Source organism: Drosophila kikkawai, chromosome 3L (assembly GCF_030179895.1).
Source record: "Drosophila kikkawai strain 14028-0561.14 chromosome 3L, DkikHiC1v2, whole genome shotgun sequence".
Classification (NCBI taxonomy): Eukaryota; Metazoa; Arthropoda; class Insecta; order Diptera; family Drosophilidae; genus Drosophila; species Drosophila kikkawai.
Window position 1 is genome coordinate 12645107 of NC_091730.1, and position 14681 is coordinate 12659787.

Genomic DNA, 14681 nt, shown 5'->3' on the forward strand with positions numbered 1-14681 from the left:
ATCTGTTTCGCTTGCATGCATATCCGTTTTCGCTATATATCTTGTGCCTTCCTTCCTGTATCTGTATATCTGTGCTGTTCTTGTATCTTATTAAGTGTTTTCTTTTTGTGAAAGAATCAATATTGTATTTCTTCTCTACTATCTTTCTTTTCCGTTTCTTTTGTTTTACAGGCAGGAAATCTCCATTTTTGGGTTTCATTTGCAAAGCAAACGGTAATTTGGTTATTTTGTTTTTGGTTTTTTGTCTTCTACTATTTTTGTGTTATTAGTTTGTTCTCTTTTTATCATATGTTTTATGCTGTTGTTGTACTTTGGCTTTTGTGCTTTTTTCTTTATGTTTTTGTGTGTGTTTTTATTTAATTGATATGCGAAAGTTTTTGACTGAGTTTTGTGCCGGTTTTGTGTTTAATATTTTATTGGCTTTTTAGAGAATATTTTATTGGCTTGATTTAAGGCAAATAATGTTGCTTTTATTTGCTGGAACATCGAAATTTTGAGTGTTTTGTTTGATTTGCATAATTTTTTGGTGTGAACATTACCCTAATTGTAGATTAGATAAACTAGTTTTAGTCCAACTTGATTTATAAAAATAAATATTCTGGTTTCAGATTTAAATTTTTGCACTTAAGTTTGCTAATAAAATTTAAAAGCATTTTTATAATTTATTTTGGATACCCACAAAATATTTAAATATTTAAATAAGGCTTAAAAAGCGAGAAACTTTCCATCTCAAATTTTGTAAAGAGAAATTATAATATTATTCAATATTAAAATAAACTCTCAACCTTAAATATTGCAAAAAAATTAACTTATTGGTTTTTACTACCAAACTTTCATCATTTCTTCTCTTACCAACTATTTATATGCCTTAAAATGCATTTTTTATGCCGGCATCCACAGTGACAAAGTTCAAAGCCTGTTTTTCCAAAAATTCCCAGACATAAATCCTCCTAAAAGGCAACACAAGTGTCTAATTAACAAAGCCAAAAGACATTCAGCGACAGCGACAAATAGTTCATGATATACTCGCACGTTACCCATACGCCGCGTGGGCCGGGGATCGCTTGGACAAGAGCCACTGCATTTGCAGATTTGCAAGTCCCAATTTCCACCAGAGACCAGATATTACTTCACACCCCCAGACATTTCACTTACGCTTTGGTGAGCACATCGAAAAGAAAAGATATTACTTCATTGCACAGACCAGAAATGTGTGCGAGGAGGAAAGCAAGAGGCAGGCCGCAAAATGGCATAAAATTTCGCAATAGTTGGTAATGCAAAAAGCGGCAGTAGCACCACACACAACTGTAAACTGTAAAAAGTCCAAGAAACACAAAAAAAAAAAAAAAAAGGAAGAAATACAATAAAAAAAAACATTCGCAAATGAAAGTGAGAGTGAATAAGAAAGCGGAAACTATTGCGAGCCGAAGAAACCAAAGACGGCAACTGGTTTCTGTTACTGTCTGTGGCCAGCAGAAAACTCGTTTGTGAAAGAAATCAAAGGAAAGAGGCGAAAAGCAGAGAAAGATCATGCTCAGCTGCGCATGCGCAGCGTCGTCTAAGCCAGAAAGCTCTCTCCTCCCCCCACCGAAAAAAAAGTCACTCCATAGGGCTGGAAAAGCTTTTACCCATCACTTGTTGCTTTTTTGAGTGTTTTTATTTTGCTTTAACTTTTTTTGTTGCTTTTTTTTGTTGGTATTCGTTTTTGTATTTGCTTGGAGCGATAAAATCAGTTTGAAAGCTGCAGTAAAAATTTCACTTTCGCTTTTCGTGCTTCCTCTTGCCGTTGTTTGCATTGTGTGTGTGATTTGTTTGTTTGTTGGTTTTCTTTTCTTTGTTTCGTTGTGTTTTGTCTTTTTTTTATTTCTCCTTTTTGTTTGCCTGTAAACCCGTTTTTAGCATGCGGAAATTTGCGGAAATTGTTGCTAGCTCTATGAGAGTGCGGTGTTCCCATACGATTCCAAAAGAATTCAAATGGTTTATATAATAAGAGAAATGAAGAGCACTTGACCCACTTTACAAAGTCAATAGCCATCTCATCGGGACCCTTAACTGGCCATGTACATCTATTTATAGACCACTATCTAATCAGTTACTAATTGCACCCTTTCCATATGTGTTTTGCAGGCAAATCCACATCGAATAGCAAAGAAATCATCTGCCCCGATGACAAATACAAGGAGGAGGGCGACATTTGGAATGTCGAGGCGCAGACAGCGTTCCTGGGCCCAAATCTGTGGGACAAGACCCTGCCCTACGATGCCGACCTCAAGGTAACACAAGTTAGTATCATTTCTATCATCGCTGCGTAGTGGCTGCGTCTTTCTCTTTATACAATGTTCCGACGGTCCAAATTACACAAGAAAATGAAAAAGCTCAAAATTTCACATAAAAAAATACACAACACACACAACCGAAACGCAGTACAGTCATGACAAAACATACACACCAGTTAACGTGAATGTTATCGATTGCTTTACTTAGTGCGAGAATTGTATTCTCATCATCAGAGCTCAGATCGTGTAACTAACCCCAAGGAAATATGTGCTCCTCCCATCTGTGTCAAAGTTTTTCATTGCATTTTTTTTTAATTCCACCATTTATAGTATGCCGACCTAGACGAGTTCCTCTCGGAGAACAACATACCTGATGGCCTGCCCGGCACACATCTGGGCCACTCGAGTGGCCTGGGCCACCGGTCCGATTCCCTGGGCCACGCAGCGGGTCTGTCGCTCGGCCTTGGCCACATAACCACAAAGCGGGAGCGGTCGCCCTCGCCGTCCGACTGCATCAGTCCGGACACGCTAAATCCGCCATCGCCGGCCGAGTCAAGTGAGTATATAGCGAAATGCTGTCTATCGATTTATCGATAACATTGCAATAAAGATTGTACAAGAAATCGTAATCAAAATTGTAAAAAAGAAAATTTCAAAAAGGCAATATCTATCGAAATTACTGAATATCTATCGAGATTACTGAATATCTATCGAAATTACTGAATATCTATCAAAATTGTTAAGCAAATAAAAGCGATAAATTAAAAGAATTATCGAAATAATAAATCGACATGCTATAAAAATTATAATCAAAATATTGAAGAAAAATTGGACGTTAAAACTAATATGTCAAAATTATAAAACTAAATGAAGCGATAAATATGGATTCCATAAATCGATAACAAATTTAAATTCAAATATTAGTAACACAAATATTTTAAAATATAATTTCATTCTTTTTTTTTTTTTTATTAATTTTATTAATATTCAAATAATAAAAAAATGTAATATAAATGTAATCGATAACAATATCCAGTTCCAGCTATAACAAATTTATGAATTCATATTTAATTTTGAATATTAAAAATAAAATAAAATAAATTTCAGTTAGCTACAGAAGTTATCTTGGAAATTCTTATAAAATGTTTGACATAACGCTTTGTTATCGATATAATCGAAATAAGAATCATAATCGAAACTCTTAAAACCACGATTGATATTGCTAGTAAGAATCTGATTTTATATTACTGATTTTTGTAAACTAAAAAATATATATATGTAAAAGAAAAACACAAATGGAATGGACATTGCTTCTAACTTAAATTATAATGGAATTGTATAAATTAATTTAAGTTACCCACAAATGTCTTATCAAATGCTAAATGTTAAAAAGAGACACAACGAAAAGGCCGCAAGGCCTTTTGACTCAATGATTCCCATTCCAATTTGTGCAAATCCTTAAATTTCAATTTCAATTTCAATTCAATTCAATTCATATTAAATTCAATTTCTAATTTGTCATGAGTTTCCATCCATTCGTTAATTGAGTTTCCCCGTCTTTGAGGTTGATTTTTATGATTTTAATTTAGCACGAAACAGTCTGTGAAACATTGTTAACATTTAGTATTTGATATTCCAGCATTTTCGTTCGCCTCCTCGGGCCGTGACTTTGATCCGCGGACCCGAGCCTTCTCCGACGAGGAGCTCAAGCCGCAGCCGATGATCAAAAAGTCACGCAAGCAATTCGTTCCAGATGAGCTCAAGGACGACAAGTACTGGGCCCGCCGCCGGAAGAACAACATTGCCGCCAAGCGATCCCGCGATGCCCGGCGCCAAAAGGAGAACCAGATTGCGATGCGGGCACGCTACTTGGAGAAGGAAGTGAGTATTGGAGGGGTTCTCAAAACTAATATCCAAATCTAATCCCTGAATCCCTCTTCTAGAATGCAACATTACATCAAGAGGTGGAGCAGTTGAAACAGGAGAACATGGACTTGCGTGCACGTCTATCGAAATTCCAAGATGTGTAATGATAAATACAATTTTGTGACTTGGCCTGAGGACACCACAACAATTAAATAATAATAATTATTGATAAAAATAACAATAATCATAATTATGATAAAACTACTAATAATGTTTAGTAATGCAGACATGAAAACCTACACTATAAATCTTATATATATATATCTAAATATATATATATCTAAATATATATATGTGAAAAAATATAATTAGTAAGCAAAAACACACAACCACACACCTACTACACCCCTCACGGCGTCGTGCTCCGCTTAAATATTTATTTTATGCTAAACGAAAAACGGAACTAAAAGCAAATTAACTAAACACAAAAGGAGGAGAAACTAAACATTTTTTAGAGGAGTTAAAAAAACTAAAGAAAGTCTCGCGCTTTTTGCCTTTAAAGTAGCATACTTCCGAGCGCAATGGTAATCCTAGATCACACGCAGCCAGACACACTTAGAACCCAGAATCGTAGAATTGTTATCTTTTAAATTGTTTAATAGTTGTTTAGCCTAGTTTTATGCGCGAACCCCTCTTCTACATTTTTTCTCCTGCAGCGTCTACATTATTTTCCCCCAACTTCTTCTTCTACTTACTACTATTATTAAACTAATTTTTATTATTCTTTGTAATTAGTTTTTCGGTTAAGTTTTGCTTTAGCAAATAGTGAAAGGAAAACAACACACAACAAATCATATTGTAAATAATTTCGTTGCCTTTTATTCAAATTCAAATCGAGAGAAGAATTAACACAAAAAAAGCATAAGAAAATCTTGTATAAAAAATTGCAAAATGAAAACCCACAAAAAAAAAAAAAGAAAAGAGAAAGGAACGCTAAGGAAAACCATTTAGAAATGAGCAAAGAACTTCCCTCCTCAGTTGCCGGGCACTTGGCAGCTGGTTAGTTTAAGTGAGCTATGATTTTTATATAAACCTAAAGAGAGAAAAATATATCAGAAAACCCAAAAAAATAAACAAAAATACAAGAAAACGATAAAAAATAAACCGAAACACGGACGGACAGTGACAGACAGATAAATGCAAAAGTAGAAGTGAAATAGTTTTCGTTGTTGATTTGTTGATACTAAAATAACCAACCCAAAACTAACCCAGACATAGTCAGCTGGTTTAAAGCGAGATAACTACTTTTCTTACTACCTACTAACTCACATACCAACCATCCATCCCCCCTCTCTCACTTACTTTTCACATTTTTCCTTTTAGTTTGTAAAGAATCAACTTATTCGTTTACCTTTTATTACAAGAAACAACTATTTCTTTTGGTGTGATTTGCAAGATCTTAAACATAAAAACAAAAACAATCTAAAAACAAAACATTTTTACATAATATTAAATAATTATGTTACTTTAAACAAACACTATTTTCGTTAGTTAAGTTTTATTAATTATTATTATTATTTGTTATACATTTGAGTTACATTTACCTGCATACAATTATCTAGAAACATAAGCAAATATATGAAACAACAAAAACTTACAGACCGAAAACGTAAATTTATATTTTATATTCAGCAAACAGCAAACAAAATGGAAGCTAATACTAAAAACAAGAAATGGAAGATGAGTAGAAGAGTTAATTAAGTTCATTAAGCACTTTTTCTTAACAAATTTCAATAAGTTTTATTTATTCTATGGAAAAATCATGTGCAAAATCAACATAAACAAAACCACAAAAGCAAAGGAGTAACACAGAAAGTGAGAAAGCAAACAAATAACAACAATTTGTGTGTAATAATAAAAGTCTAAGCGTTGCTTTTAAATACTGAAAATTCGTTTACATTTGGTTTTCTTTCCTCCCTCCCTCTATATCTATCTATCTATGACACACAGTTCTTATCCAATCGCCCCGCATAGCTCATTGTTAGTAAATATCTAAAAAACAAAACAAGGATCTCAAGACAGAGTTAATAAAATAAACCGTAACCGTAACCGTAACCGCAACCGAATCGAAATCTAAATCGAAACTAACCCTAACGATAGATGCAAGAACTACACAAACTATAAAGTAATCTAAATAGCATTATATAGCAATTTATATACCTAGATATTTAGCCAGAGAAAGCTTCTTTGGTTTATAATTTCCCCCATTTTCTTTTGTAATTTCCTTTCCAAAATCAAAACCCAAGAGCCTTTTGCACACTGCTATGAGACCACCTAGAGAAAACAACCACAGGAGAGAACGTTAAAGAGTTGAGAGAAAGATAAACCCACTACAAATAACCCTTAAAAATACAAAAAAACTAAGAAAATATGTTGGGTGTCATTTTGCAAATAAAAAATGAGAATTTTTGAGCTTCGGTTGTTGAATAAATTCACAAACACACACACATACACAAGTATATACGATAATGATAAAACATTTATTAAAAAAAAACTCAAAAATAGCGGACTTGAAACCCCATTAAACTATACAACTAAGCAGATTCAAGCAATTGCTACAACATATTTGTACAACAGAAAAAATCATGTTATATTTATATAAAAATATTTATATCTAAGACGAAATATGACAAAAAGGTATCATAGATCGCGCGTAGAGGTGAAAAATTAATACAATATTTTGCTTAATTACTTGGCCTGGGCAGTGAACCTCCTCCCACACACAACAAACACACACAGTTGGTTAAGCGTAAAAGTGTATATTTTTAAAACTTATTGTTTTCCGTAGTTTGTAGTTGAATTTTTGTAGAGAATTTTTTCGTTTATGTAGAGAGAATTGTTGAATAAAACACAGAATACATTTTTAAACCGAGTCCAAAAATTTATCAATTAGTTTGGCCAACACACACTCACACACACACAAGCACGGGTCGCAGCAGCAGCAGCGAAAGGGAGGTTTGCGATTTCTGTAGCCTACTTCTAGGCCTTGAATTTCCCAGGCCAAAAGCTAGCCACAGAAAATGCTAAGAAAAACCATCAAAAAAGGCAAGCAAAGCTAAGTGTAAGCAAGTATTTTATGCAACGAGTTTGTTGTAGATGCTTTTTATTTTCACATTCAACAACATTTTTAAGTTGGAAAAGAATGAAAAAAGGAAATGAAAAGCAAGATTTTCGTATAAGAATGTTCCGTAACAAAATGTAGACTTTGTAGCAACAACAGAAGACGATAAAACTGAAAAGTATGAAACATTTTTTGTCAACATAAGCAAGAAATTAAAAAAATAAAACAAAAAGTGAAAACTAACGAAATTATGTTTAATATACAATAATAAACATTAAAGTATAAATATATACATATATATATTTATTATATACAACAAGGATTAGTTAAATGAATTTCGCATGCAACAACAAATGAGTAACGAGTAACTTTTGTAGATAAATTCGTAGTTGATGATTTTTATATAAACCTTATACATATATTAGTTGTACGCCTACGTATAGTACACTCAACTACATAGCAAGCGGGCAAATGAACGGCGATCGTTAGGCAGGGTTAAAAATAGTAACTAAAGACACAAATTGTTGCAGTGCAAAGCAGAAAACAAACAAAAAAGTAAAACAGAAAACGAGAAATTAGCAAAGCGAATAAATTAAGTAAGTAAGTAACTTGCTTGAGGGCGAGTGCTGAGTGTTTTTAGTGTTTAAGAGTTGAAAAACAAAATGGAGCGAGCGGAAACGGAAGTGGCGAAGCGAACCGATGGCAATGCGAAACATATTAAATGCTATTATATAATTATATACATAATATTATACACATATACATAACTTATATATACATATATATATATAAATATATTCTTACATAATATTAAAGACAAAAATGTTGTTGAATTTTAAAATCAATAAAAGAAAACCCCCGAGAAAAATCCTCAAATAAAAATATTTAAATGTAGTAAAGATAAAAAGAAGAAAAAAAAACACAAAAAATTGTTAGTTGTTGCAAAAAATCAAGCTAAATTAATTAAATAAAACAAAAACCCAACTAAAAGAGAACTTAAAAAGCGTTTTAGAGCCTTTACTTATATTTTGAGAATTTTGCAAAACGAAACGAAATGCAAATAATTTTATATACGAAGCAAGAAAAGCTGAAAGTAAAATTCATAGACAACACAAGGCTACAATAGTTTAAGTGGAGGCTAGATCAAAGCTAAACTCAAAGCTTCAAGGAAAACAAACTTCATTTGGTACTTCAAGCAAAAACGTAGAGAAAACAAAATCTGCTTACGGCATTAGAGCAATGCTATAAGAAATCCACGATAAACTCAGCCTAATTGTTGTTGGCAGCATGCAAGACACAAGAAAAGAAATACGAAAAACCAAATTCAAATTAAAACTTAACGATGAAAGCCTAAGCAAGGACACTAACATGTACCTAGATATATATACAAAACCAAAATAAAAGTAACAACTTAAACGACAAATTCAACACAAGTGCTCGAATACGCTGCAGATATTAGTTATATTTTATTACGAACAAAAAACCAAACTCATTTGTTAATTATTTTACACTTACTTAAGCTTAAGTTCGAACGGCATTCAATCTAAGTTTTTTTTTGTAGATTTTGTTAATGTTGTAAGTGAGGTTTATGTTTCTGTTATGGGCTTTGATTCAAAAAGGCAACTTAAATTAATTCGTAGGAACTTCAAGCGATCAGAAGTGAGATTTAGAAGAGAAACGTAAGGCGGAAAATGAGGGCGAGTAAATATGTTTTATGAGAAACTGCAAAAAAAAAGAACAAACAATAAAGGTTTAGATACAAATTTTGAAACGATAAATGCAAAAAAAAAAATTAACTTTGGAAATTGTTTTATTTCTTTTTTGGAATTATATACTTTTCAGGTAAGTTTCGGTTTAAGTTTTTATAGCCTACTTTGAGGCGGCTTCTGTAAGAGCAACTGGTTGGCCTTCAAAGCAGCTTGAATATATATATTTTTTAAGGGTCTGGAGGTCAAGTTGATTGCATAATTGGTGAGTGGAAAGAGGACTTCAAAACTGGAAGTTGATATGAGCTGTGAAACAACTGCCAGGCTTCATTAAATGAAGGAAGTCCTGGGACGTTGACAAAAATATGTTTACTTGAGAACTCGAAAAACAACGAAACAATTATCCATTTCTATTTTAATTGAGTCACAAAATGGTCCTCTTTAGTTTTCCAGCAAATAATTTATATATGCTATAAATATACAATAATCAATATATATTTTAACAATCTCTTCAAACTGATACCCGTCCGACTTCAACTCATATTCATTACCAAGTCAACGACAGCAAAGATCGGAAACAATTTGATTTGTTTGCCAGCTTTCCACACCCAAACTAAGTTGAGCTCCACCCAAGCCCAAATCTGTTGAAGCTTATGCAAAAAAAAAAAAAAACATAACGAAACCAATAAAAAAAAAAAACTTTAAAACTAATTTCCTCATATATTGCTTACAAAATAAACATCTCAAACATGAAACTCGCAGCTAATTTCCGTTGATTAACAGCCAACAACAGCGGCAACTACCTGAAAAAATGGGAGCTGCATAACTTTTACACAGAAAGAAATAACTGAAACAGCTACACACATACAAAATCTTTCAATTAATTATTTTGTGTCAATTTTTAGATTTTAAATAAAGGCTTAGGACTTTAAATTAATAAATATTGGAAAAGATTACTTCAAAGATCATTTAAAAGTAGGAAAACAAAACAAAAACGTGTTGATTTTATGGATTTTTAAAAGGATATTAATGTAATATATTATTAATAATTAATATTATTGTTGAATGTCCTTTTAAAAATACATAAAAATAGCATTCTCCTCGCAGCATAAGAATACAAGGCATCTTAGTATGCTGATTTTTCTCTCTCTGCACTTTAAACCAGACCCAGACTCGATGCGAACCATTTCGATTACTTCCCTATGGGGAAATGTTGCAATAAATGCGAGCAATGCTCAAACATATGCGGGTCCCTCCGCTCTCCTCGCATATATGTATGTATTGTTACGGCCCCAAGGCTTACGAAAGCGTATAAAGAGTTAACAACAACCCAGCCGACACTCAAAATGTTAATGCCAAGCCACCGACGATGGCATGAAAACTGGTAATAAGCAGGCAGCAAGCGGCTAACAGACAACGTTGAACTTGAGCTTGAAATGCGAGCCAAGCGAAACGAAAAAAGAGAAAGAAGTGGTGAAAGAGAGAGAGAGAGAGAAAGAGAGACCAAGGGGTCTGTTTAAGCCAAGCTTGTCGGCGGCAACTGCATTTGTTGATCGCCCCAAATGAGGTCAACGCGTCGTATACGTAATTTGCGTTAAATGACAAAACCAAATGTAAGAGACGGGCGACTCTTATGAAACGCAGAAATTCGATTACAGACGAGTATCTATAACTCGGATATTTATTTGTTTATCTGAGATAATAGATTATATAATTGTGCTAGTTAAAATATAAAAATTAATTTAATAATATTATTAAACTAATCTACGTGAAAAATGTTTTTAAAATGAAACATAATATAAATATTCCTGGTATATAAATATTTTTAAAATATAATCCTGTTTAAAATTTATTCAAAATAATAATTCTAATTTCTAAGAAACCACATATTTTTCAACAAAATTTTCTAGCCACCGAAGATCGACTGTATTTGTTGTTATTACTGATGTTGCTGCTGCCTATATGGCCTGTTGTCTGTGTTGAGTGGCGCCGGAAATGCGCATCATACGATAAATGACGCCCACTAGCAAACTAGCACCTCCCTCCCGCCTCCTACTTCCCTCCCCCTTCGCTCTGTCCCTTTGGTTTTTCCCCAACACCCACACTCGCTCTCTCTCTCTCTCACCCTCTCATCACCATCACTTTAGTTTGGCGTCGCCTGTTTTGACAGTTGACGTTTTGCCGGCAAATTTTTTTGTGGAGAGCACCGTGTTGAGAGAGAGAGCACACACAAAACGCCGCCGAAGAGAACCTGGAGTCAAGCAATTGATGACGCAACAGAGGCCTAAGAGCCCCAACATCCCCACCAGTGACATAATATTCGAGTATTTGAAACGCTCTTTGGGCCCCCCAAAAGAGAGCTGCTTCGCTCTGACAGCCCGCTGGCCGAGGTGCTCCATTCATTCGCTGTTGAACAGCGGCCGTGGCAAGTTCAGACAGCCGAGAAACGTTTGAAGCCCAGGCCGAGATAAATAAAATCAAACAAGAGGCCATTGGCAGAGAGAAAAATATTAATAAAAAAAATATTAAACTACAGTTTAGTTTAAAAAAGAAATAACAACAAATTAGAGCGCAAATCATCGCTTGGAGCCACTCGAAACACGTTGTTGCCGCCGCCGTCGTAGTCGTGGTCTCTCTTTCGCCTTCTCGCCGTCGCGTAACGTAAGCGTATTACAAAACAAACGCCAACGTAATCAGAAAATAATAAAAATACAAATACTAGTGCTGTCGTTTAGTGCGTGTTTCCCCAGTGTAAATAGTAAATAAATTGGCCCCGAATAAAGCAGGGACTACCTATACCTACGCCCATTAGGGGTGCCGCACACCCCCGCCCCCTCTCCAACGGAAAAAATATAGCAAAAATTTAACCCGTGTGTGCGGCGGGGTTACGTAAAGCCGTTCCAAGTTCTTACAAAACACAAAAAAAAAAAGCGAATAACAAAAAATACAACACATAACACGAGAAAAGTTACGCGCACGCCCAACACAAAAATAACAACAAATACGTATACAAATACACAAATACAAGTGCGAGAAAAAAAAAGCGGGACAGGAAAATATATTCCCGAATTCCCGTTCTTTTTGCACGCGTGTGGCAATAAATTTTTTGGCAAACAAAAAAAATATAAAAGCGAATCAGGAAAAAAAATTTATAAAAAAAAAAAAATAATTTTAAGAAATCGCAAGAAGAAGAGGGAGAATTTCGCGTGTGCTTCTGTGTTTATGTGTGTGTGTGATTCTCGAGAGCAACAGAGCGAGCTATCCCCGCCACCCCCTTTTTTGGGCTAAAAACACAAGGAGGCGCGGTCCAACAGCGACAGGTAAGGCGAAAGAGAAGTGAACTCTCCCCTTTATAGGCTCACTCTTCGACCCACTCTCTCGCTCTCTGTGTGGTTGGGGCTCTCTTAGGGTTACGACATCGTGGCCACATGCTTTTTCTCAGTGTGGCCCCCGTGTGAATGAACGCCAGCGAACGAGAGAGCTCAACAAAGTTGCATTTTTTTTTTCGTATCTCAAAGATATTGGCACATTCAAGTCGGCTCTCTCTTAATTTGACGCTCTTTTGGTGGGGCGAAAAACTGTTTTTCATTTGCTATCTGCTGATTGTGAAAACACAAACTGCAGCTGCAAGCAAAGGGGGGAGAGTGCGGCAGCCGCCTCTTACGTGTTGCCATATTTTTAAAGGCATTACTAAGCGTTTTTTTGCGCCGTTTGTTGACGTTCTGCCTGCTGTGGCCAATTGAATTTGGCCTGCACTCGATAATCATTTTATATATTTAATCTGTGATAAAAACTTTCACGGAAAAACATATAATATAATGATTTTATGATAAATTAGCAATGATAACCGGCGTCACAGGGTAGGGAAGAACAATGTTATATTGAATTTCGGTGGGGAAAAGAATTTCGAGGAAAGTTCTTAGTGAGTAATTGCTTTGGGAAAGTTAATAAAACACTATAAAAATAAATGTTAAAATATTCCACAAATAATCTAGGCTTGGAATTAGCAAAACTGTCTTTGTTCTTTAATATAAAAAAGAATTAGAAAAAAATAATAAATTGATTAAATAAGTAAAGTTAGGCTTTAAAACCTACCAATTTTCTATAAATTTACCATTTTTTAAATTTAATTTTGTATTTTTTTTTAAATGAACATTATTAAACATTGTTGGGCATACCAAAATCGAAACCAAATAAAAATTGATACACTTTAGAAAATAGAGAACATGAGATCTAGACAAAACACAAGTTCAAAGGAATTAATCCAGGCATTTGTATATTTTGTTTTGGTAATCTTAAGCGCAAAGAATTTTTCCAGAATTTAATTACAGCTTTGATTTAAAGAAACTAAGAAGATAAAAATGATATTATTTGTGAGTTTTTTTATTCAATGAAATATTAAATATTATTATATAATAGTCCGAATTTTAAAACATTACATTTTATTTAAATTTTAATTTCGATTCTAAATCTATTTAAGTAAACACTGTAAAAATTTCAAGTCAATCCGACTTTTTTGGGAGGCATTCTAAGAGCTTGGCATTAGCACCTTCGAGTCTAACGATATTTTATTATTTTTAAATACAAAATATCTTAAATACACTTTAAAGTAACCAATAGTTAAAATAATACATATTTTACAGATTATTTGGAAACTTTTCCCAAAACCCACTTTTCTAGGCGTCTTAACCCTTTAAAGAGGCATTAATAATATTTTAGCAAGATTACAATTAATTTGCTACAATTTACTGTACCCAAATCATAAATATAAACCCACCCACCTAGTGATTCAATTATTTAGACCTCAGATAAGCCACTGTACTATTTTAAAATGTTTTCTGTATCTAAAAAGCCTGTTGCCAAACTGCTATAATCTGGCTTAGCTCAAATCCTCCAATTTGTCTGGGGTCAGCATCCATTTTTCGCCAGCTTCCCAAGCAAGTTTCTTTCTCTTCCTCCCTCTACCACTCGGGCTAAGACGTTTAACGTTACGACACGCACTGTACATGTGCGAGTATTACGCGACGTTGGCTGCCAATGAACAACAACCATTCGGTTAGTCGCTCACTTGGCCCGAAATAGTAAAAAAAAAAAATTATAGCCAACTCGAAAAGAGGAAAAACCTATTTGCATACGTCATCGTGGTAAAAAGGTTCGTCATGAGTCAGAGCCGAATGAGCTGAGGAAACCAGACTTAAAGCCAGATCGTTTGTTATTATGCAAACAGCGGCGAGGAAAACGAAATCAGACACACACTCTATTATGTAAGTCGGAAAAGGGACCCGCCAATTAGTCAGCCAGTGAGTGGGGTTCTTGTATAATCCGAGTGAAATCAAAACTGAATGCTGAAAAGTCACAAACTAGAAATTTTGTTGCTAATTGGCTTGCCTCAATAAATTCTTCTGCTCTTTGTTATTGTTTTTGAGCTATTTTTATGAGTGTTTATCGTCCGTCCTCGTCCAACCAAATACAATGTCATAAAACGGGCGAACAAAAAAAAAACGCTAACAAATGGGAAACCAATAAAACAAATATCAAAGAAGAAATCAAAATATACAAACGCCAACATCGGAGGCAATGAAAATGTGTATGTGATTTCATAACTGCGTGTGTATGATTTCATAATTACGGGAAAAATTACCAGCGGGAGCATAATCAGTTTCTTTGCCTCGTCGCCTTGTTGTTATGCAACATAATTGCTTATGTCGAATG

General features: G+C 34.3%; 2 protein-coding genes and 1 long non-coding RNA gene across 21 annotated transcripts in view; 2 read left to right on the forward strand and 1 right to left on the reverse strand.

Moving 5' to 3' along the window:
• The window catches only part of Pdp1 (PAR-domain protein 1), a 59079-nt gene extending 52988 nt beyond the window's left edge, over positions 1 to 6091 (forward strand). For 9 of the 18 annotated variants that reach the window (XM_017161098.3, XM_070286086.1, XM_070286087.1 and 6 more), the window contains 5 exons: positions 172 to 213; positions 2128 to 2282; positions 2607 to 2832; positions 3916 to 4157; positions 4220 to 6091. In XM_017161098.3, coding sequence (XP_017016587.1) covers positions 172 to 213; positions 2128 to 2282; positions 2607 to 2832; positions 3916 to 4157; positions 4220 to 4306 — 752 coding nt within the window. In that variant the 3' untranslated portion in view covers positions 4307 to 6091. The remainder of the gene's footprint in view (positions 1 to 171; positions 214 to 2127; positions 2283 to 2606; positions 2833 to 3915; positions 4158 to 4219) is intronic. The other 9 variants (XM_017161099.3, XM_070286088.1, XM_041775532.2 and 6 more) reach the window with 4 other exon arrangements.
• Positions 1 to 14681, reverse strand: part of LOC121502290 (uncharacterized) — an 81582-nt gene that overhangs the window by 27938 nt on the left and 38963 nt on the right. The gene's annotated exons all lie outside the window — the stretch shown is intronic.
• LOC108070559 (LON peptidase N-terminal domain and RING finger protein 2) overlaps positions 11366 to 14681 on the forward strand; it is a 31408-nt gene continuing 28092 nt past the window's right edge. The window contains exon 1 of the mRNA XM_017161084.3: positions 11366 to 12289. The gene's annotated coding sequence lies outside the window, so the exon portion shown is untranslated. The remainder of the gene's footprint in view (positions 12290 to 14681) is intronic.